Raw genomic sequence first — 24,859 nt, forward strand, 5'->3', positions numbered from 1 at the left:
AGAAAAGAGAGAAAAAAAAATACATGGCACGTCTGTGCCAAGAACTTACCAACAAACCTTTCAAAACAATGTTCTTCTGCTCATGGCTACATTCAGAAAACCATCTTTTCATCGTCTGAAAGCAAAAAATCAATCCATGGGGATATCATTAATAAATCATCAATATATCATCTGCCATATCCATAACTCTATCGGTATCAGTCCCACACACCTGTCTGATTCAGCTTCTGCCTGCCAGGTTAGCCTCTTTGTTTTTTGGCTAATAAGTCCCCAGCTGTACTGTAGTGACAAGCCTTCTCAGGTAAAGCTGCCTGAATTTCAGAGATCTATAATTTGATAAATTTGTTGTGACAAGAAAGTAATACTAATAGTACTAAATATAAATTCAATTCGGTTTATACAACAAATTGTGGGTGAACGGTAATGGATATTTGACTGACAGTAAGATGTTTTGTTGTATGAAGTTTTTCATGTGTTCTAAGCTGCTTCTGACCATTCATCTGTTGCTCAAATCTTGATTAACAGGACATGGATAAATGCATGTCGTGTCTCATCACTTACTATCACACGAGTTACATTGATCAAACCTTTCCCCTTTCAAACTGCATGTTGTCAAAGATCAATTGTATTTGATAAAATATATTGGTTTTCTTCTTCATGTTCTTGTAGAACTTTGTTTACATGAATTCCATATTCAATGAATTAGTTAAAGAACTCAACACTCATCTAAAGTCAAGGGAACATAAATCTACAATTCAAATGCTTGTTAATGCTATGTTGTAACTTTTCAATCTGGTAGTTCAAGAAAACAATGTACAACTGAGAACATGTTTAAACAAGAGAGGCAAGGCCTTCAAGACTCACTTGTGATACACTTTAAAAAAAATCCAAGCTTTTTATGTACTGAGTATAATTTCAAAATGTAATGTTTAAGATGAGAAAGATCAGTTTAAAGCAAATTAAGTCCCCTAGCATTAATTACAGAGTAATTTCCCTTTTTTACTATCTGCACCAAAACGTTTGCAAAATAAATAAAACTTCCATACTTAGCAAAAGATGTTCGATTGTTCCTGTTTGAACAAAAAATGATAATAATGACTGCTCTTGTTGTTGGGTCAGAATATCAGATCAAAGTGCCAAGTTTAGAGAATACAAAAAATATAAATATAACAGTAAATGCAGTTTGCATATAATTAGGTTTCATTTTTTATTTTTTTGTGCCCATCCCAGAGGTGCAATACTGTTTTAAACAAGATGACTGGAAAGAACTGAACTTTTCCTATTTTTATGCCTAATTTGGTGTCAACTGGCAAAGTATTTGGAGAGAAAATGTCAATGTTAAAGTTCACCATGGACACACAGACACACACAGACACACACACACACAGACAACCGAACACCGGGTTAAAACATAGACTCACTTTGTTTACACAAGTGAGTCAAAAATGTCCAGCTAAACTGAAGCTATACAAATAAAGGTGCTTGTGGTTTCTGAAACAATCTAGCTGTGTGTTTCCAGTTGTTAGAATGTTACCAAGGAAAACTAACCATCATGGCTTGTTTCCAACCCATGGGGAGGTGTACTTTTTTTTCAGTATCTTCTTTTTAATTTTATGTCTTTATGATGAGTTTATCTATTACTTTAAAAAAGAAAATGAATCTAAAGTATTATCTCCCAAAGGAAAGGGAACAATTTTTTTTTTTTTTTTTTTTAAATATCTTAATGGTTCCAAGCAAATTTGTAAAGTAGTAATAGTAAAAACATGATTTTCATAATAATCAGGATCATGTAATTCATTTTTAAGTGGTTTGAATCAAATAATCAATGATCTATCAGAGGGAGAGAAAGAAATATTTCTTTTTAAATACATAAAAGATTAAAACCAATAACATTTCGCAAAAAAAGTAATTAGTAATGAGATATTAGTGATAATCATACCAGTAATACTAGTGATACATGTATTTAGATATGAAACAGAAAGTGTGGTCCTTGTTGTTCACTGTTATGCACAGCCATTCAGGTGGAGCTGTCAGGAAAGGCCATATCAATATAATCATGACAGGTTACATGTTGACAGACATAGCTCCTTAGAAAATGCCAAATATGCACACATGCATGCACACACACACACACTCACATAGTGACACACATAAACACACACACACACACACAAACATACGCACACGCACGCGCGCGCGCACACACACACACACACACACTAATTACAAAGATCACCTGAAATGGAAAGACACAAATAAAGAAGGGACCTATCTCCACACAGTCAATCAAAATTGTTTACATGGAAGTTATTAAAAGCCCAAAATATGTGCTGTTTCTCTTGTTAGATTGTTTAGCGACTTCTCTTTTAACCAGTCCATTAACTTTAAGTCATTTTCTGTAATTGTAGTTTGTACTTAAATATTTATTTCAAATATATTCATCTTTGATTCCGTGCTCCATTACCCTGGTTTTACCCGGTGACCTGAGATGCAACTCCTCTCAAAAGTGCTTACTGTCAAAGTTAAGAGCATGTGTACACATGTACATCTTCATAATCAGCCAGCCGTACAGAGATTGATTATCCTCACACAATGTTGTCACTCCGTCCTGGATACACACCACAGCCCAGCTTTTCTCTCTTGACATTTACTAGGGACCTCTTTTTTAGTCTCTTTAAAGTTATTGATTGCTGCTAATCATTCCAACTGTTCTGTCCTGGCAGTCGGCTGGGAAAAGGAAGGTGAAAGTCATTTTCATTTTGTAATGATTTCTTCTTTCACGTCATGCCAGTGCAACATTCTCGACCAAATGACATGCAGTCTCAAGCCAACAAGTATTGGACATAATGAGCAAAACTTTATCAACCACTTCCTGTGCACTTTCAGTTTCACTGCCAATGTAAATCGCCTGCAGCAGTCAAAACTAGTTTTCTCACTCTGTTCATCTTCACCCTGTTGCTGAAGAATAAGCCAAACTGTAAGTGAAAGGAAACATAATCAATTCTGATGAAGGATAGTTCTATTTTTCATTAAAATGTATACTTCTACACAGAAATCTAATCAAATCACATTGCCCATTTGCACACAGAAACATGTTATGTCACACACAAGGATGTATGCACACATCTGTGAACATTACACTACAAAACTTTACGATGCTACAAATACACAATTGTGAATATGTATTTATACATGTTGACAGCTGAAAGTTTTCAATGTTATGAATATATTCAAAATGAATTCTTTTTAAACAGTTAAATTCTGAAACAGATTTCATGCTGATGCATATTCAGAATGTGAAAGGTTCTAATTTCTATATATATACTTACTGCAAATCTCTCCTTGAAAACGTTTGGCCTGACTCCTTCCGTGAAGTGGTTATGATCTTTCTTAGTGTCAGTGGCACTTTTCTTGCGATTGCTATTGGAAGAGATGTGCTGAAACTCAGACAAGCAGGTGTGAGGGTGCGGAACAGAGCCCCCCGACATGGAGCTGACCTTGTGGGGCAGCTGGGAAGGACTAGGGTGACGCACATCTTCGTCACTATCACTGGAGTAGTCACTGCGCCGGTACTTGTAGCGGTTGTAGCTGCTCTTGGAGAAGTGTCCCCAGGAGTTGACACTGCGAGGCACACTTGACACCTCCTGAGAAACAGCCTCCGGAGGAGTGGTGCGTGTGTTATTGCACACAGTCCGGCTCTGGGTGGATGGGAAAGTGTACTCCTGGATGTTGCCATTTACAACGTTGCTGTAATACTGGTCATGGTTGAGGGGCTGGTTGTGTTGGGACAGGTGGTGGATTTGGCTGTACTGCTGCTGGTGAGCCAGGTTCTCCACAAACTCACCACCTGCAGGATAGGAGCAGGAACGGAGAGTTACTGGAGCTTCTTCTGGATCGTTGTTCTCCCCAAAAGCAAAAGAAGCAGCTGGGGTGAGCGGGTTGTGGTCTTCCATGGAGGAGGAGCTAGCCAGGTAAGGATTGGAGGACAACTGCCGTACCACAAGCCTCCGACGGGGTTTCGGACCTCCTTCATCCCCGCTTTCCCCATTCCTCAGTCTGCTGCTGCTCCCAATCACCTCGTTCTCACCATTTGTGGTTTTGCCATTGGTGAGGGAGGTGGCGGCTCGGGAATGCTGGGGACAGTCGCTGCCTGGAGAGGTGGAGAGACTCATGTCTGACACCCCTTCGCTCAGGTCACTGGCTGACGGACTGGACAGCGACAGCCCCCACAGGCGGAACAGATCCTGCTCGCTCATCAACCTTCATGCAGGATTGCACCACATGCTGGTCCTAAACTACAATGTGCCATCATGCACACTTTCTACATTGTGTCAGTCTTCACTTGTTTACCTGCTCACAGCAGTGGTTTCTGATCTTTCCCAAATAACATGTGAAGCAGTTTTGTTCACCTTCTGTCAGACACACTTTTACCCTCACACAACAGATGCTGCAAAATCAATCAAAACTGTCAAGGCTGATGGCTCTGCTAAGTTGGGTCATCTTTGTGGGTGTGTCTCCAATCTCCTGACATTTTGTGACACTGTTCCGTACTGCAGATTCTGAAGAAGAAAAAAGTAATGTTACACAGATATGGTGACAAACAAAAGTGCTCAAAACATATTGTTAAAATCAGTCAAATAATTTTTACAATTTACTTTTTTTTTCATTTTGATTTTTTGTGGATGTTGGGGAAAACTGAAGGTTGGGATGTATGATTTAATGAGTATGTTATGTATTAAGGGGAAGTATGAAGCAACTGGATGTGAAATTATCCATTATTAATTTAAGTTCTCAAAGATAGCATTCTCTATCCAACTTCATCCACCAACCCAAGGGAATAAAACAAACAAAAACAGGTGCTCTAAAATCCAGTTCCTAAAACCCTATGAGTTCCATACAACTTTAAAACAAGAAAGACCAATCAATGTGAAAGTTATGTTTCGTACTCTCCCACCACATGTTCTACAAGAGGAAATAAAAATGCAGAGTGGATATAACTTGTAATGTTGTACTGTTTCATTTTTAAAACTTACTATTTCAGTATTTGATAATGCTACATAAATTTTTAGCTCTGTTAACCAGCTAGGACTGACAGTAAACACCAAAGATTTCTTTTCTGACTATTTAAAAAAATATTTAAAAAAAGCAAATGAAAAAGGCCTGGTAAGCTAGGTTTGTCAATCAGACATTTATTCAGATGTTTAACTAAATATCAATGTGGGGAGGGAGGGGAGACAGAGACAATCAGAGACTGAACCTGTGAGAGAAAGAGTCATATACTGAAATATGTATTGCAAGGACTAGACCCATATTTATGAACTCATTGCGTTTGTTACAAAACTGATTTCTCAGAAAGAAAAGAAGAAATTTGGAGGGGTAAAAAAAGAAAGAAAAGAAGAGAAAACAGAGACACAGAAGACAGTGTTTCTATCCTTGTTGACCTATAAAATGTTAACCTTTCATTCATGTCAATGGTCAACAGGCTCCACCCTAAAATAACCTGTGATCTTACCAAATCAGGAAAGAGAAATAAAAATCCTAAGTCTGCTGTAAGAATGTACTGTTTTCTTTCACCTAAACCTTTCCTTTTCTCTTCTTTCATACAACAGAATTTACCATATACTTGAATGAATGCTGTAAAAGCCTGTTCATTGATACATAACCATCAGGAACAAAACCCCTTTGGGATAATCCTTGAATTTTATCCAATATCTGTGTGTGTCGAAATGCATTTCAATGTGGTTGATACCTATAATCAAATTATCAATAGTCAGTCTTGTGCTCAGTGGTGATTTCTTGCTCCAGTTGGCATGCCAGCCAATGCAACAAAACCCAACAGTGAAATATCTTCTTTTTATATAAGAAAAAAAAAATGCTGCTTGCTGAATATTACATGTGTCTATCAAATGTGCCACTAAGAGAACAGTCAGACTCATAGCCTGACACTGCAAAGCATCACAAGTGCACAACTTCAATGTTGAGACACATGTGTGTGCTGCTGAACGTTGTTCTGTGCTGCCAGTTTGTACAGGTCTGTTCAGCACTTCTTTCTTTTCTTCTTCTGCTCGCGCTCTCTCTCTCTCTCTCTCTCTCTCTGTATCTGTGTGTGTGTGTGTGTGTGTGTATGTGTGTGTGTGTTTCCATAGGCCAAAAAACACTGGCATAATCAGTTTACATGATCTTTAACACTAAGTGTATCTGGTCTTCTGCCTGTATAAACAGAATGAAGAGGATTAAGTCAATTAAGTCACCAAAAGGTAGACATACTGTAGATATGTTAACCTGAGATACCAAAAAACAAAATCAACCCTTATCCCAAAAGGCACTAATAGTAATACCAGGATCAAATCCAGGGCCCTCAAACTGAAAGTAAGACACGTACATGCTGTAACATAGTACCATACGCTGTACTGTCATTCTGAAAAAGCATCACAGCACCTTACTCTATCTTCTACCACAAGATATATGTAAACCAGACTTGACAGATTGTGAAACAAGACAAGACAAGAGAAGACAAGACATGCTTATTTCAGGAAACCCTGTGAGAGTAAATCTATTCTAAATGTTAGAGCAGAAGTTAGACATTTCATGTAACTAATAGTATACTATACAATTATGAAAAACAAATTAAATGGTACTGTGCTCACAATCATTTACAATGGCCATAATAACAGTCTGGTTAAGACATACATTTGGAGGAAGAAAAGAGAAGAAGAGAAAAAAAAAGAAAGAAAGAAAATCCTTTTAATTTATGACTAAGAAAAGATGCAGCATTTTCGCACATTGCATACTTGCCAGAAGTAAATGGTCATTTATCACAAATGAAAATATATGAAAAATTCACCTGAAAAATGTGCAATCAAGTTAACTCAGATATGCACTTGTTGAGTAGAATCAGAAACCATTCAATACAACTTTCAGGAATATGATTAAACAAACACTTCCTTTTACTTATGAATAATCAATGAAATTTCAAATCATTTTGTTTTTTCCAGTAAATGAGTAAACGTTTGGTGAATAAATTTTTCTTGATTCTTCAAGGGTTGGACAGCCAAACAGGTAATGAAACTTGTCCCCAAGGTCTCTACATCCACACTTTGTACAAATTTGGTCTTCATCAGGGGGGAGGGGGGGAGGGGTGATGTTCTGCACTTTTTAACTGGAAGTTTGTGATTTAACATCCTGAACCCTGCAAATGTACAAGCATGTATTTCTGGCAGAAGATAATTTTCAAAAGAAAACCTATGTAAATACAGTTTATAATCACTTTTTTCTTTATTCATTTTTTTTTTCCCCCACCACTTAAGCAGAGAACCAGTTTTGCAATGTATTGGTCTATTAATCACTGATGTACCCCATTCTTGAACCAACAAAATTAAAAGAAAGGATGAGGGTGCTGAGTCCACAAACTACAATGACCAACATAAATATTATGAGTTGTGTTACCAAAGTATAACAGCGGAGATTTATGTAATTCATTTTCTTTGTACAACTGTTGTAAAAAAAAAAAATTAATTTTTTTTTAAAAAAAACAATACATGGTACAAGAAAGTTTGTTCTGGTTTGTAACATTAACAATTTTAAACCAAAAATTTAACATTCTACCTTATGTTTGTATTTCTAAATGATACTGACCTACCTCACAAAATAGAATGAAATTTTGGGTGCAGTAAATTTCAAAGTAAACTTATAAAATCGCAGTTACCAGATTACACATTTTATTATCAAAGCACCTCACTTCACACCCATATGGTAAAATTGGTCCAATAATTCAACCAGTTAATTAAAGAACAATCTTGATATCTAAAGGTAACACAATTTTCTGACAATTTCTTGAGAGAAGAAACATAGCTGTTGATGCTTTGTTGTAAAGGTGTTTTTGTGCTACTGTAAAGTTATTATTTCAAGTGAAATACACACACAAATATTGAAAGCCAAACATAGTTTCAACATCTCTTCCTCTGTCATAGAATTTTGAAATATTTTGTATTTTACCCCTCAAAAAAACTGCTCATGGTTTAAGTAAATTGATTTTTAAACCCAAGTCTTCACAACACATTAATGCATTTTGTAGTTGCTCTCGTGTTTCTGCACACACTTTAGTATCATCAGCATATAACAACAAAAACATTACATCCTGTTCATATTCTTCAAAGCCAAGCTCTCTAGCTTCACATAAACCACTTATTTTCTGAGCTATACATGAACGTATGAATTAATATCTGTATCATACATTTTGTCTGTCTCCTTCTTACCCTCTCTCCTGCAGTATTTGTGTATAGAGGGGTGGTTTCTTTTTTTCATTTTTGATTGTTTTTGTGTTGATTTTTTTTTTGTCTTCTTTTGATGCTCTCAGTCACTGAGTCAGTCAAATTTTCCTCATTCCTCTTTTCATTGTAATTTAATGTGTGGGTGTTGGTGCATGCTCTCACAGAACTACAATATCTTCTTTCCATGACTTCTGTATTTTTCCTGGTAATCTAACTTGATATGCCTGTTTGTTTATAAGGAAGAATGACTCAGACCAACATTTTCAAGGCAAATGTGTACACATGTATCATATGTGTATGTGTTGTATGTGTGGGTGTGGGTATTAGCGTGCATGTGCACATGCATGAGTGTGTGTGTGGGCGTACAAATGAGTATGACTTCATTTACTCAAATAAATGAAACCGCCTTTGGAAAGCGCAATGTTTAAAAAAATGACAAATAAAATGTGTAATATACTAATAACAAATGGTTGTGCACACAACATGGGTATTATGCTGCAAGTAATAGAGATTCAGTGACATACATTGTTTCAGTCCTATGGATATTTTCTCCAGCTTAAACCGACTTATGTTTTACAGCATACCAAATGAAAATATCAAGTTGCACATAAAAAAACGCCCAACAACATCAAAGAACTGGTTGTCATATTTCTTAATAAAAAAAAAAAGTGACAAGAAGATAATTTGACAACTGTCAAGCATGTGTTGGCTAGCACCAGTATGTTTCACTTCTGACAAGCAAAATTGGTGAACTCTTCTTCAGTTCACAACACAGAAAACTGACAAAAAGTAAGTAAAGTAAGTTCAAGAAAAAAAGATTTTCAATCAGTTTTCATCAAAGCAATGCCTTTTTTCTGATATATAAATAAAATTATGTATACACATTAGCTTACCCCTTGCTGAAAATATATCATGAAGCAATACCCCTTGCCCCACATCAACACACTCTGTCCTCACCTCCACACCACCCAAATTTACTATAATGGTGTGCAACCCTAAAAATTGTTACTGAGCCTTCTGAAGATTCACAGGAAATGTATAATTATGTAAAGGCACAAAAGCATCCAGGATTCAGGATGTTCTCCTTCTGAATGAATACAATTTTGAAATGACAGAAAAAATTAGTTTTCCTTGCTTCTGCCTTAACGCAAGCCAAGAAATTATTCTGCACAGTTTGTCCCAGAAGTGAGTAATTCTCGCCAGTAATCAGCTCCCTCTCCCTTTCAGTGTTTATTCAGCCAGCTTAGAAAAAGGAATTGAGAAAGGATAATGAACTGGAAGAAAACTCAAAGAGAGAGAGAGAATACATGGCTTCATGGCTGACAGATGGTGAGAGCCACTTGAACATACTTTGCAGACAATAAGTTTCTTTTCCTGTCTGCTCTGACATAATCATAACAAGTAAATTGTGCATATGGATAAAAAAAATTGTTTTGTTTTTAAACAAACAGATTGCAAAGCATCAGGGAAGGGACTACTACTCCTGGGATACAGAACTTTTGAGTAATATTCCACAAAGCATACTGAGACAAATGCTTTTCACAATATACATTTCTATTGAAATGACTTGCTTGATACCAGTAATTGTGTAAAATATTTGCAGATGATACCAACAGGCAATATTCTTATAAAGATAGATAAAAATTAGAATACAACTAATATTATAACATTATTAACAGAGACAAATTAGTAAAATTACAAAACAACACTGACACCTTGACAGATTGGTCTGACACATGGAAATATCAGAATGCAAGTATAAACTCCTCCACATTGCCAATGGACAATTGAAAGAATAATTTACAGTACCAGAACAAAAATGAAAATGATAACTGGTAGTTGAAATGAAAATTGTACCATAGTGTCAAGGTAAAAAAAAAGAAAAAAAGAATTTGTGCGTCATTTAACTCGTGACAAATATTCCACTCACAAATATAATATACAAACATTAAACTAAAGCAAATATGATCATATATTAATTTTCATATCTACAAAGAAACATTTAACAAGTTATAAAGAACTTAAAAGTAACTGTATGTTTTTGTCTCAGCGTGCACATTTATGTGGATAATTAGTATGCACTCTGCTATATTACTCTATAATGCCTACATGCATACATACATGCAGGGTTTAGGTTTCATGTCAGTCATTGGTCATTGACACATAAAATTTTGAAATGACCCATTGATGCGAGAGCTAGCTGGTCACTTGACATTAATGTTGGGTTTTTTTTAAATCTGTCATGCTAGAAGGCCTTTTGATGTTTTATCATCCTGCAAAACTACTTCTTCTTCTTTGTTCATGGGCTGCAAGTGCAACTCCCATGTTCCCTTGTATACATGTACACAAGTGGGCTTTTATGTGTATGACCGTTTTTACCCTGCTATGTACGCAGCCATACTCCGTTTTTGGGGATGTGCATGCTGGGTATGTTCTTGTTTCAATAACCCACTGAATGCTGACATGGATTACAGGATCTTTAACATGCATATCTGATCATCTGCTTGAGTATACACATGAATGATGAATGGAGATAAGGCACAAACAGGTCTGCACATATGTTGACCTGTGAGATCGGAAAAATCTCCCCCCTTTACCCACCAGATGCCATTATCGAGATTCAAACCCTGGATCCTTAGACTGAAAGTTCAGCGCTTGAACCACTCTGCTATAGCACCAGTCATCTTGCATAACAACTGCAATTGCAGTTTCAAACTTAAAAAAATACAGTCATAATTGTTACTGCTGTTGCTCAACAGTTCTACATCAAGCAGACCAATATTCAGAAAAAGAAATCAAACTTTGCACCTAGTCCAGAAAGAAAATGAGGTACACTTACTCAAAGTCAAAGGCATTGTCGTTTGCATAGTGAACTGAGGCAGTACACAGTGCCAGTTTAGCTTTTTACTTTTCCGCCAGTCTCCTCCACTAAGGATGGTTTTGAACATTTTGCCATTATAAATCATCATCCGTATCATAAAGCATACTGCTGAAACGAGCCTCCTTATGTCCAGAAAGATCGAATGAGTGTTCAGAAAACTTGTGATCTCTTCCATTCTGTACACACCTGGAAAGGCTAAATAATCTGAAAGATTTCATAGGCATTCTCGGGCATCTTATGTGTTTCGGTGTTTACTTCACTGATGTTATGCAAGTTTGGATCATTCAAGTAAAACTGAGATGCGATCAAGATATGCACAAATGCACTTTTACATGCATGACTTTTTATTCAGCCATTTACACAGCCATACTTCACTTTCGGGATGTGTTTGTGTTTCCATAACCCAAGTTACACAAACTGATAATAAGTGATATAGGTCATATTATCTTTAAAGTGTATTATAATTTCTTCCTGTGTATACTGTATACACAAGAACAGAATTTAACAGGTGGCATAGTATTTGAAAAAAAAAATTTTTTTTTAGACATTTTGCAACTGTGAAGAGGATTTCCACAAAGCAGAGAAAAGTAATTTCCTAAAACAATAGTATAACACTAATGCACGTGACACTTACACATTGTAGATCTGATGTTTTTCAGCTGTATTAGTACTATTACTTTGCTTTTCATTCTTCTTTTCCTTGTATGAATTGGGCCATATTTGAGTCAGTGTTTCAGCATTGCACAAAAAGTACAGTAATGACAATGTTGTATTTTCAGCATTTATCATGACACAGCAAGCATTAGCACATGTATAGTCTCTACACACCATCACAGTTCACACACACATTCACAAACATATACATATGATATATGGGGGGGGGGGGGTCTCATTGGTCATTGACCAGTTCACACAAGTGTGATGGACAAAGAACAAATTCAATTACAAATTTTGGGTGTTTGAGTGTGAGGTGGCCCAAAGGGGGCACCTGGGGTAGGAATAAGGGGTTGTTTTTCCTGAGCCATTAATTCTAAAAAATGACCAACTGATTTTGTGGTAAACCGGTCAAATGACCCATGGTGTCCTGAACCAAACCTAAACTCTGTACATGTGTGTGTATGTGTGTGTGTGTTAATGTGTAAACACTAAATGTGTGTGTGTTTGTGTGTGTGTATGCTAATGTGTAAATGTGTTGAGTTTAGAGTCGCAACAGACTTCTTTCAGAGCCATCTACATCTTCCAACCATGGATACAAATTACAATGAAATAATTCAATACTTGCTATTGCAAAGATCGAAATGGTTTGAAGGTACACCTCGGCTTCGCGTGCGCAAAAGAGAATAAATCTATTTCCATCAAAAGAATTATGCAGTGGATACAAGAAAAGTTGCTTACAAACGTGGCAATATAAAAAGGGATTTCTGTGGTATTTTCTGTCTCGTGCTGACAAATTTAGAAACCATTTCCAGTTCCAGTCTCATTCTCTGAAGCACACAGATCCATCATCTTTCATCGCTAACTCAGGAGGGGGGCTGTCTGTGCTTCGACAAACGTTAATAACATCTACAGTTAAAATTTTAGTATCCATCGCAAGTTTTCTTGAAAATCATAACAATTACATGTGAACAATCGCAATATCATAATGATTTCACGATTGTCAAGCAACACCCACCTTAAGATTCATGTCCATCAACCAAATTGTGCTGTCGACATTATCCTCGGAACGTCGGTCAGGCAGCTTAGATCCAATCGTCAATCACCGCACCCTGCAGACAAAATCATTTGAGAACTGAACCCTTTGGGGATCGGATTTGGCCGCATGCTTCCTCACGATGTCAGTTAGAAGTTTTATCAAATCTCTCTCTCTTTTTTCTCTTTTTTAATTTTTTTAGAGGTGAGAGAGGAGACTGGTATGCTTGATTACATGGCTGACACACTTCCACTGTACCCGACACAGATGACTTGGAAATCAATATTCCAGCAAGCTCACAACTCCTGCAGTAGACAACGAAACTATATGAACAGAAACTGTGCGGTTCATTTATTTATTGACGATTCCTTTTCTGTATTCCTTTTTTTTGGGGGGGGGGGGGGGGGTGCTGGGGGGTCCAAGTTCATTGAATCCTGATATATAGGATTCCCCCAATATTTATTTTCTCAGTTCTCGTGCTCATCCATGGGGCAGAAGAGTGGGGAGCTGTCTGCATACTGCCGTTGGGGTTCTTCTGCGCCATTCATAGTGTACTTCATCGCTCAGATTGCCAACAATGGCATAGCTGCCCCTTCCCTTTCCCCCATATCTTTGCATCCATGTACTCTCCCTCCTTATACATTATACAAATACACACATCACATTACGACCAATAGGACTTTGCTTGTGTGGTGTGAATTGTAGCCCAGGGTTCTGGCTTAATATTAGGTTGACAGTGGGGCCATTGCTGAAGGCTACTGAGTGGGTCCAGTTTTCAGCAAGACCGGGTCTGGTCTGGACAGTCAGTCATATCTTGTGTTACGATTGTTTGAAGTGAGATTTGACGGTGGTCGTCAATTTTGCACTGATACACAACAGCATTCCTCCTTCACTTCTTAAGTCATCTCACATGCACAGCTTTGCCAGTTTTTCTGCTTCTATAATTCTTTTGTGTATTTGCAATGTGAGGGAAGCCACTAACTGATGATTTTGAAGCACTTCAGTTAACTCGGCACGAGTCAGAGAAACGAACAGAGTTTCTACCAAAAAGCTCAGTTGCATTGGAGGCCAATTGGTATTGACTCTATCTGCCATTGCCCATTTGGTTATGCACACAGACCGGCCTGACTCATCCTGTCCAGGTTGCGTCTGTGGCTGTCCCATCCGGCGGTGCAATCCTGTATCCATGCTTTCCGGTGATATCGTTTGAACATAATTCCTCAAATCTGCGTATTCCACACTGGCAGTGCAAGGGAAACCACTGTATGATTCTGGGGGTTTTGATTCTGCTCAAAGTGTTCCCCAGTCAGGGCAGCGTTGGAAGCATATGCCTCAAGCAATTATTTGGCATCGGTCATAAATACGACACATCTTGGTTCCAGTGCTGCTCAGTTGTTCGCAGTGTGGGTTATGTACAGCTTTTGCAGTGAAGGCCATTGTCTGTTTAGGTATTGAATACACACCTTGATTCAATCTTCCAAACAGCATCTGTGGCTGACCTACCTGTTTAAATCTGTATCCATGCTTTCTGCAGTCGTTATTCCATCATGGCTTGTGTTGGGGCTAATTTTGCCTCTTCACTGTCCTTAGATATGATGTTGAGATACGACACTTAGGTCCAGAATGTGAGCCATGCAGTGGAAGCCATTCTTGATTCAGCTTGAATGATTTTTTGTTTCTCCTACAAAGCCAGAACATAGATACGGCACCTAGGTCCTGAAGGTGAGCCATGCAGTTGAAGCCATTTTTGATTCAGCTTGAAAGATTTTTCAGTGGTTTCTCCTACAAAGTCAGAACTTTTTGGTCTTTTGGGGTTTTGTTTTTCTGCCACGGTCTGACGTTCACTAGATGATTCTAAGTTAAGAAAAAAAACTTCTTGAAGTCAAATATAGCTTTCCACTGTCTTCTCCTTAGTACTGAGTTGTGATATTTGAATCATTCTTCCCGCCTTCTCTGCTGGATTTAATCTCATTGCTTCAGTGATTAGTATACACAAGCTTTGATTTGGGACTTTATCCAGGTTTAGAAAATGTGTTCGACTGAGTTATCTGTTGTCATAAACCAGCTGCACCCATACTTAAGGTGTGGTTGAAATTGGTTGATGTTTTGACAGGATCAATACTGAGTAGCACTCCACTGCGCTGATGTGATCTGGCCATGGCAGCTTCCTCGTCAGTTATATTCAGCTTTCTTCTGACGTTTGCTTCAGCCGCATTTCTGATGTGTTGTTTCCATGTCATGCTTTCGTCAGAAGCTACCCCAAGGCAAGTTGATTGGCTACAGTAATTATATTGACAGAATTCCAGGTGTCATCAACAATGGAAACTCCTTGTGCAACTTCAATCGACTCAGTAAATTAGCCTCAGTCAAAGTATATGTGATATACGACATGCTGGAGTGATAGATATACACGATCCACACTGATTTGGTAGATTCCCTATCACTAATCTGACCCCATCACAAGAAGCACCGAGAGGCACTGCAATGCAGGGGCCCACCCCACGCTACCCTTTCCTGCCAAACAAGAAGTGAACGAATTTTGTAAACCATCATTTCCGGGGCTCTTTAAATTGTTCTACCTTGCGCTTGGCCTGAATTCAAGGAAGATTAAGCATATGTCCCATATGGTCTCAGCTGCAGTGTGTTTTTTTCTTCTTCCCAAGAACGAAGAATTGACATAAAAACTTGCAAATCGCTGTATGTGTGTCACTGGAAGAAGTCATTTTATCACACAGCTGTGCGTATAGCCAAGTAATGATCATGTGCTGTGGACCAAATCAAAGCATCCGGTCGATGTCGATGATTGTCTCTCTGAAGTGAATCTTCAAAAAAGACAAGAACTTAACAAAGTTCACTATGGACGGAGGGAAAATGGAAAAAGCACTCGAAAAGCATTTGGAAGAAACGTAAGTTATGATCAATTTGAGTATGAAGTATGAGTTTAGTATTCTAAACTGCAGGATTACCTGATTTATCTAACTTGTAGGCTGTACTGTACCAAATTCAACGACCACCACTGCCCCATGTTTTGCCACTGTGATACAAGTGCCGAGATCGACGTTCAGATCAATTCCACAACGAGTTGAACTTGAAGAGAATCGTGTTCAAAGCTGCTGAGAAAAGTTTCTCTGGTGAATGTAGCGCGAGCAGCATTGTTTGAAGCATTGTGTCTTTTGCCAGTGTTGGGGGCTAAAGTTATGTTACCAAGAATAACACATATATATGTTAGGGTAAAGTGATCTGTTACAGTATTACTAATACAGTATTACCCTAACTATTAGTAATCCAGACCGATCCATTCACCAGCTTGGTTCTCAAGGCATTACTGTAGACTATCAACATACCTATTTGATTCGGACAGTAACTTTTGTCAGACTGTCAGTGATTGAATACAAACTACAGTGCCCATCTTGCTTCTGTGTGTGCTATTATTAGTTCTGCAGAAGCTGTTAAAAAACATTGGTGTGCTTGATCTAAATCCGACGGATTGTCACTTGTTTTGGTTCTCAAGGAATCACTGTCGACTGACAGCATACCCATTTGGCTCGTACAGTCAGTGACTTTTGTAAGACTGTCTGTGATTGAATAAATACTTGTCATGTTTCTGTGTGCTATTTTTAGTTCTGTATAGAAGTTGTTGAAAAACATTGGTGTGCCTGATCTTTATCCGACCTACTTGATCTAAACCCAATAATGTTGATCTAATGCTGACCAGAGTTCTGAACATGTATATATAATAAATCTATATCTGGATATGTACATTTCTGGAGCTGAAATTAAGTATAGAATTGTAATTGGGAGGGGATGCATGGGGATTCCACACAGGAGTGTGTCAAGTGGTGTTGGCTGTGGACAGTTTGCCTTGATGTTATCGTCAGGCAGGTTGGTCCACTCCACTGCTTGTGTGTGTGTGTGTGTGTGTGTGTGTGTGTGTGTCCACCAGTTGAGATGGTGGATCCAACCTCGACTGACTTTGTCACTGCTTAGACAAAACCAACTGAAATATGATGTATTCTCTTCCCAAACACATGTTCTATTTATAGGTATGGGAGACAAAGCTCCCAATTCAACTGTTTCTTACATGGTCACGTGACACTTGACAAACCAGTGCGTGGACGTCACAGCAAATTGTTGCCAAAACTGTCGTCTGGCATCTTGCACACAGTAGGGGCTGTTTTCATGCCACTGTGCATCACAGCTCAGGTTCCCTTGATGTTCTGACCGATCAAAATGATCAGTTTATTCCATTGGCATACTAAACAAGGATTCCCTGAGCTGCTGTCATGAATAGATTGGTATTGCTCAGCAAGATAAGAAGGTGACTGCATGAATCGGTCGGGCTTAGATCAACAAAAAATCGGTCAGGATTACTCTAACCATTTTTCTGTTATTTCATTTGATTGGTGTGACAGCTTGCTTTATGCCTAAGGGTTCAGGATGTGCAATGTATACATGTCTGTGTGTTCTGTTTCAAAACAAAAAAACAGGCTAAATGTTTTATATCAGTTCACTTAAAAATACACTTTAATTACACATACTTAACCGTGACCCCAATAGTGCAGACTCTGGCAGGGGTCTGACATAAGAAAATTTCCTATCTACTAGTACTATATATATTGTATCAAAGTGACCTATGTTTATAACAACTATGTTGTCACGATGACTTACTAGATAATGTAGATCTGTTGGGAGAGTACTAAAGTAAAGATCAGTAGTAAGAATAGTATGATAAAGAAGATTGGCTAAAGGTCATGACTATAGGACAAGGAGCTTTATTTAGTCCAGGATCATCTCTCTCTCTCTCTCATTCTCTCTCTCTAATAAGTAATCGATAAATAAATGATATAGATATATATGTGTTGTAAAAAAAAAAAAAAAAAAAAAAAAAAAATCATAATATAATATGATAATAAATTAGATGTCAGAATAATAAACATAAAAAACACACACAAAAAAAGAAACTGATAAATATATGACTTAAAAGATCAGACTGCATTCATGAATAGCAAATTAGTTATTTGAGTCGTTCATTCTTAGTTGGTACTGTGGTAGATGTGATTGGTTGCTCAGTCCCTGACCAAGCTTCTGTATCTAAAAAAACAAAACAAACAAAACAAAAAAAACCCCTTAGTTTCTGATGTTATGTTGGTGTTTTCCTTTTATTCTGATGATTATTTAATCTTGTTGTAGTATAATTTCAGGAAAAGATTTATGTGAATAAAGGTATTTTGATATTAGTAAAATTTGATTAAATGTCAAAGCTGTGAATTCTTCTGACAGTGATATTGTTGATTTCAGATGCCGGATGCCTGGTGTCACCGGTGCAGTATGTGTGGACCAGCATGGGTTGATCTTAACAGGTTAGCTGTGAAAAATGGGAATAATGCTTTTGCATTGATATATGTCTTACTATGTTGATGATTAATTTTATTTATGATTCACATATATGTATTTTATATTTTGTTTACCTGAGAAAATGGAGTATGACTGCCCAAATATGAGGGTAGGTAGAACCCATAAGAGTGGTGGGAAGAGCAGGAGAAGGGGGTTGGAATATTTGGTGGTGCATATGCATGAGCATGTCTTTGTAAGTAGTTTGGTTGTAAGTAATGTTGTGTGACATATACTATACTATGTCAAACTGATGCAAAGGAGGCCTATCCGTAGCCGTACTTGGCCAAATTTCATGTGACTAACAGTGAATAGATGCCTGGCCATGGCCTGTTTTGTTGCATGTGGCTTGTTTTATAACCTTGTGCTATCTCTGACATTGATTAAACTCTGCTTCCTCGAACTGCTATGTATGTCCTGCCCTCAGTCGCTCTTGTCTTTCCTTTCTCTGTGCCAGCCTCACAGGCCATCCTGCGATGGTAGGAACCATGAGGCTGGGTTAGAGCTTTGTCAGGATCCTTTCCCAGGCCCAGAGCTCATGCTTCATGGTTCTTCCTAATTTGAACTGCAATGACTCGTATTTGGGAGCGGATAGCAGAGGCAGTGCTTGACCCTCAAAACCAGTCATGAAGGGGAAACAGGATCGAGCATCACCTCCCAAGTTGTCTCAGCAGGATGGGGCATTCAGGGGGAGTAGCAGCTCCACTGTCAGTAGTGTGGACATTGGGCGGGACACTTCCCCACACGGGCCTCTATCTCAGTCAGTGTGCTGAGAATGCCCTCAGCGGAGCTTTTGCTACTTCTCTTCTCTTACCCTTGCTGAGCCCCCTCCCCCACCTCCCTCAGTGGGGGTGGGGGGGGGGGGGAGGGGTTGTTGGGGGGCTGTCTCCTTTGCCCACGCCAGGCCAAAATGCTCCAGTTTCTCCACAGAAGGGGATTCTGCATGCGTGGCACTTACCTGTATGCCAGGCAGTCCCACTTTCTGGCCACTCTCCGCTGCTGGGGGAGGCTTGTGTGTTTCAGGCAGCTCTGGGCTGTCGGTCTATTGGCAGGTCTGACAACCAAGATGGACCGAACCTCCCTCAGACTCAGCAAGGTTTCACCCTTCCTGGAGGTCAAAGTGTCAGTGGCTGGGTTAGGGTCACACGATAGCTGGTGCCCACAGGTGGATTCCCCCATTCTACCCACACTGGGGTGCACCTTTGGTGCATGCTGGGTTGCCAAGAGGACCAGGGCACAACCCCTTTTCCTTTCCCCCAGAACCAGCCCAGCACATCCCATAGGGCAGTACAGACTGCCTTGATAGGTGGGATCAACCATTTGTCAGTCAGGTCGACCTCCTAGACTAGAACCTCCTAAACCCACCTGGGTCAGGGGAGCCTGCAGTCTCCCCATCCTCTCAGCCTTCAGTCTTACAGGGAAATCAGTGGGTGTCTGTGCCCTCCCAGCACACATGGGCCCTATTTCCTCCAAATAAGCACTAAGTGACGTTTAGCACCTGCCTTCTGAAGTGTGGCTGGACTTGTGGTCCATGCACTCAACACCCAGATCAGATGGGAGGGAGGATAAGGGCTCTTCTTCTGACCAGACATTGAATTGCCCCAGCTTGTCCCGCTGGGTAGACCACCAAATTCAGGATGCCCCAGAGGGTATGTCATTGTGGGATGGGACACAGCCCAGGATGGAGTGGGAGGGAGACTTGTACAGTAGCCTCTGTACTCAGAAGAAGATGACTGTACTGAAGCACATTCCTTCACACCCCCCACTCACCCAGGCTGACAGATTAAGTCCACATTTGCTTTGAGACCAGGCGGAACCCAACCCAGATCTGCTTGAGCTGACCCTCCCTTATCCGGTCACTCTTGCAGAATCCACCCCACAAGCCACACAGTCCCCCTTAGCCCTTCTCAGACAACACAACACTGCCTCCAGGGCCATTTGGTGTCTTGAAGTCCCAAAAATGGTGCAGGAGTGGCTTAATAAGCCTGCCCGCACTGTCAGGGATGCCGCTTCCATTCCTCTTCCCAGTAAGGAGTCCTTTTCAGCACCAGAAGTTTTCCCCAGTGTTCAGTTGTTGTTTTTTTAGTGTATTAGTGCTCAGTGGTGCATTCTTTTGGCATACACAAACTTACAATGTACAAACTGCTTCAACTCGTAAACAATACTGCAGAAATAGAACCAGAAGCATAGCTGGGGAGAGTTTTAAGAAAAAGTTTTTGTTTCCTCATGGCTTATAGTTTGGGAGTGTTTATTTTTTCATTTTTTCAAGAAAAAATTGTTCAGTGTTCTGTGGAATGTCTGTTGTTACAAGTGTTCTCAACCTTACTTTTCATGTGCTGAGGGAAATTGCTTTTAAACAAAAAAGAAAAGAAAAAGAAAAATGTTTTCCACCAATGTTCTCATTGGTCTTTCCTTATGTTCCAAAGCTCGAGGACAGGGGTTGCGGTATGCCTCAGGACCTGTGGCATCACTAGCCCATCAGGCATCCACTCTCACCACCCCGTCCACCAACCCTGTCATCGTCATTGAATCACAAAACGGGTCAGTTTGAGCTTGACTGTGTTGTGTAGTTTGTTTTGGACTATTCTTTTTTCTTTCTTTCTCTCTCTCTCTCTCTCTTTCTCTTCTTCACCTCTCTCTCTCTCTCTCTCTCGCTCCTTTTATTATCTTAGACTGCCTGCAAGTTCAAGGAGTTAATATTTTCTCTCCAGTTGTTTGTTTCTGTATTGGTCAGCTTGGTAACGCACAAAAAGTCGCTTTGTTCACACCATCATCATTCCTTGCATTATCTTGGGGCAGGTTAGGTCGAGGCAGAAAGAAGTTCATTGAGTTCAGAAGATTGAACAAGTTCTTTGAAAACCACCTTTCATTAACAAAAGTAACATTGGACATTCTTATTTTTAGACAGCCAGTTGAATCATTTGATGATTTCATAAACTTACTGACATGAACACACATTGATTGATTGATATGGATACTTATATAGTGCCTATCCTCAGTCAAAGACCAAGCTGTAAGTGCTTTACAAATACGGGGTCATTTGCACAAATGGCTGCCTACCTGGGTAGAGCCGACTGATGGCTGCCACTGGGCACTCATCATTCGTTTCCTGTGTCATTCAATCTGATTTCAGGCATGCACACATACACACTCAGACAGATATGTAACATTTTTACGTGTTTTGTTTATTTGCCCCGCCATGTTGGCAGCCATACTCTGTTTTTGGGGTGTGCATGCTGGGTATGTTCTTGTTTCCATAACCCACCAAACACTGACATGGATTACAGGATCTTTAACGTGCGTATTTGATCTTCTGTGTGTGTATACACATGATGGGGGGGTTCAGGCACTAGCAGGTCTGCACGTATGTTGACCTGCGAGATCGGAAAAATCTCCACCCTTTACCCACCAGGCGCTGTCACTGAGATTCGAACCTGGGACCCTCAGATTGAAAGTCCAACACATATTTGTACATCCTTCCATGCATGGGCATACGCATGTGCAAGTGGACACACACACACAAACATGCACTCATGTGCTCATGCACACACAGACATACATACATGGAGAGAGAGATCAATAGAAGAGAGAAGAAGAAGATTAAAAAGAAATAAGAGCACGGTGTTGTCTTCATCAGAGAGTTATTACAGAGAAATATGACCATACATATTAGCAGTGCTATGTTGTTGGATTAACAGATAAATCGTGTGATTTTTAATGCACAAATTAAAACAATACAGGTTTTGATGAAATTCTCCTTGCTGAAAAAAGTGAAAATGTTCCTCACACGGTTTGTGTGTCTGTTGCAGAAAAACACTGATAAAGCAAGAAGATAATATTACGACAGCCATCTTTAAGTCATGAAGTGCTACAAGTCTGCCAGATGCTACATTCTTGATATGTACTGCCATTTCAGGATCAGCAAGAGAGGGACAGAGAATGATTGTGTATGTGTTTGTTTGCATGTGTGTGCTTGCATGCATGTGTGTGTGTTTCGACAAAGAGAGAAAGAGAATTGTAAGTTGTGATTTAATTCAAATTTCCAAGACATTATAGAAGATACATGTATAGGTAATTGTGTTTACATGTATGTCTGCGTTTAATCAAAGATGTGTTGTTTTTTATTCAGCTTTTAAGATACTGCACAAGATAATGTGCAGTGTTCTTTATCAGTTTCTAAGCTGTAATTTTTTGTCTTGGACTTGGTCTTATGTTGACATTTTATTGTTTCCAGCTATTTGTGGATTTTACCAGTTACTTTAAAAGTTTGACCATCCCTTCTTCACAAAAAAGTAAATTTGATCTTGATGTTCATAGTTGCCGGAAGGCAGAAATCATTTCAGCATTGTTATTGGGAGACAACAAGATAGCAGCAGCATGATGTACAGAAGCAGATAACGCCAGATTTTTTTAAACATGTGTTTCACAAACTGTCTTTGTCCAATTCACCTTAGATGACGTTTATAAACAAGGTAACTCTGATCAATGGTTGATGTCTGTCTGTCCTTGCTGTATTCTGATTCATGTTTGATTGATTTGTTTCAGTCTTGATTGTCTGATGGTCTTGCATATTCCAGTGACTGGTGCTTTAACTCTGGCACCTTTTTTTTTTTTTTTTTTTTTGTCCTGAAGGTCTGTTTATCAGCAGTTTATGATCCAAATGCAGCTAATTAAATGTTGTTACTGAATTCTTGTTTATCTTTTAAAAATTGAAGTGTGCATCTTTTGACCAGAATAAATGGTTTGTGTGTGTGTGCATGGGTGCACAGGAGATGAAGCAGCTTTCAGGTGCTTACACAGTGTTCATTAATTTTTTTTCTTGTATGTGAAGGAGAATGACAGAGAGAGAGCGGAAAGGATGAGGGGTGTGGGGTGGGTGGATGTGGGGAGTTAAAAAGGGACTGTTGTTTGTGTTTCTAGATTATATTACTAGATTATATTTCTATTCATGATCAGTTTATTGTATTGTGTTACATTTTTTAAAATTCATGATGAGTACTGTTTTTTTGTTTTGTTTAACTAGAGAGAATGTGTGTGTGTGTGTGAATACTCAAAATATTAATGGTTTCATGTACTTTGAATTGTTTAGAAGTAGAATTTTATTGTGTGACTTTGCAATACATGATCAGAATAAAACTTGTTGACATTGGAACTTGTTGGCATAAGCTTGTGGAAAGTGATGCATTGTGTGTTTGATGGGATGTGTTGGTGCATGGGCGCACATTTTTTCTTTCTGGTTTGTGTGGGTGTATTCGCATAATTGTTATTACATCTGAGTGTTCAGTCATTTATATCAATGAACTATACTTTGGCAGTAGGTTACATTGAAATTACTGATGAAAAATTTTCAGTCATCTATATCAGTTCATTACCAGTTGCCAGAAAGGTTTGTTTAGTAGAGTGTAATAGAAAATAAGTTCATACGTATAGTTTTTGTTGATCCTAGGTTTGGAAATAGTGTGTGTGTGTGTGTGTGTGTGTTGGCAACCTGAAATCATCTGTCCTTTCACATTGCCCACTGTACTGATAGGTGGTGACACAAACTTGTATAAATTTCTGTGTCACTGTGTGAACTATGCATACATTAAAAAATGCCGTAAGAAAGCAATACTGCATATATTCCCAAAAATTTTAATGTTATTATAATGGGTTACTTTTATTATTACAGCATTGGGGCTATTTCGTTTTTATACTGCTTTTGCACAAAAAAATCCTGTTTTGGGGGGAAATACCCCTGTTATCCATGTGCACAAGCACATGTACAGTAACTATTTGGCACACCAGTAAACTTTTAGATGAAAATGACTGAAAACTTCTACTCCCCCCAAAATGAGTATGACATGGCGGGGGTAAAAACAGTCAAACACATTAAAGTCTATGTATGTGAGTGAACCAGGGAGTCTCAGCCCATGAACAAAGAAGACGAAGACAGAAAACTTTTCATGAATATTTTTTACGCCACCTGTTGCCTTCAGAGACACAAGAAACACTCACTGGTTGATGACAGTAATTACTGGTGTGTGATTCTTGATGTAAAATCAGTTAGGCTTCCACAAAGTTTGTGAAATTAGGAATCTGATTACCACATGGACTGATAGATCAGAATGTTTTCTTTTCCCATTTGCTGTTCTGTTAATCAGATTCTAAAATAATAATGATTTGATTTATAAAATGCCTTTCCATGTGAAACATTTTCAGTTGTGCTGTACAGTGTAACTGCCAATGTTTGAAACATGCATTAAAAACAATTAAATGAAAGAAAAAAAGAAAGAAAAACTCACATGCAGCCAACCAAACACCCCAGTACAAATTTATGCACACACACGCGTACACATGCACATGCGTGCACACACACACACATACAATCGTCACACCCATCATACATATCACTTGAAAAAGCCTAAATAATGCAATATCATTTCACAATACTTAAAAGCCCTATCCCAATTCATAGACATATTCCTAATATCACAATAAAGACAGAGAAAGATTTTTTTGCTGAAGGTCTCGAGGGAGAACCGAAGAACTGTCAGCAGAGAGGTGTCGACTGAGTGCAGTGATCAAGAAGGATGGTATAGATGGAAATCTGAAAGATAAGGTTTTGATAGAGACATTGAAAGCAGAGAC

At 38.8% G+C, this 24,859-nt stretch overlaps 2 protein-coding genes across 2 annotated transcripts in view; one reads left to right on the forward strand and one right to left on the reverse strand.

Annotated features, from left to right (window-relative positions):
• LOC143285119 (uncharacterized) overlaps nt 1–12,883 on the reverse strand; it is a 32,550-nt gene extending 19,667 nt beyond the window's left edge. The window contains exons 1-3 of the mRNA XM_076592340.1: nt 12,824–12,883; nt 3,330–4,559; nt 50–115 (exon numbers count right to left, since the gene is read on the reverse strand). Coding sequence (XP_076448455.1) covers nt 50–115; nt 3,330–4,256 — 993 coding nt within the window. The 5' untranslated portion in view covers nt 4,257–4,559; nt 12,824–12,883. The remainder of the gene's footprint in view (nt 1–49; nt 116–3,329; nt 4,560–12,823) is intronic.
• A 2,704-nt stretch (nt 12,884–15,587) lies between these two features.
• On the forward strand, nt 15,588–23,378 carry LOC143285120 (ragulator complex protein LAMTOR5-like). Its single transcript, XM_076592341.1, has 4 exons — nt 15,588–15,747; nt 18,140–18,201; nt 20,659–20,773; nt 22,042–23,378. Exons 1-4 carry the CDS (start codon nt 15,698–15,700, stop codon nt 22,094–22,096), a joined length of 282 nt encoding a protein of 93 aa, XP_076448456.1. The 5' UTR covers nt 15,588–15,697; the 3' UTR covers nt 22,097–23,378.
• The last annotated feature ends 1,481 nt before the right edge of the window (nt 23,379–24,859 follow it).

Source organism: Babylonia areolata, chromosome 8 (assembly GCF_041734735.1).
Source record: "Babylonia areolata isolate BAREFJ2019XMU chromosome 8, ASM4173473v1, whole genome shotgun sequence".
Classification (NCBI taxonomy): domain Eukaryota; kingdom Metazoa; phylum Mollusca; class Gastropoda; order Neogastropoda; family Buccinidae; genus Babylonia; species Babylonia areolata.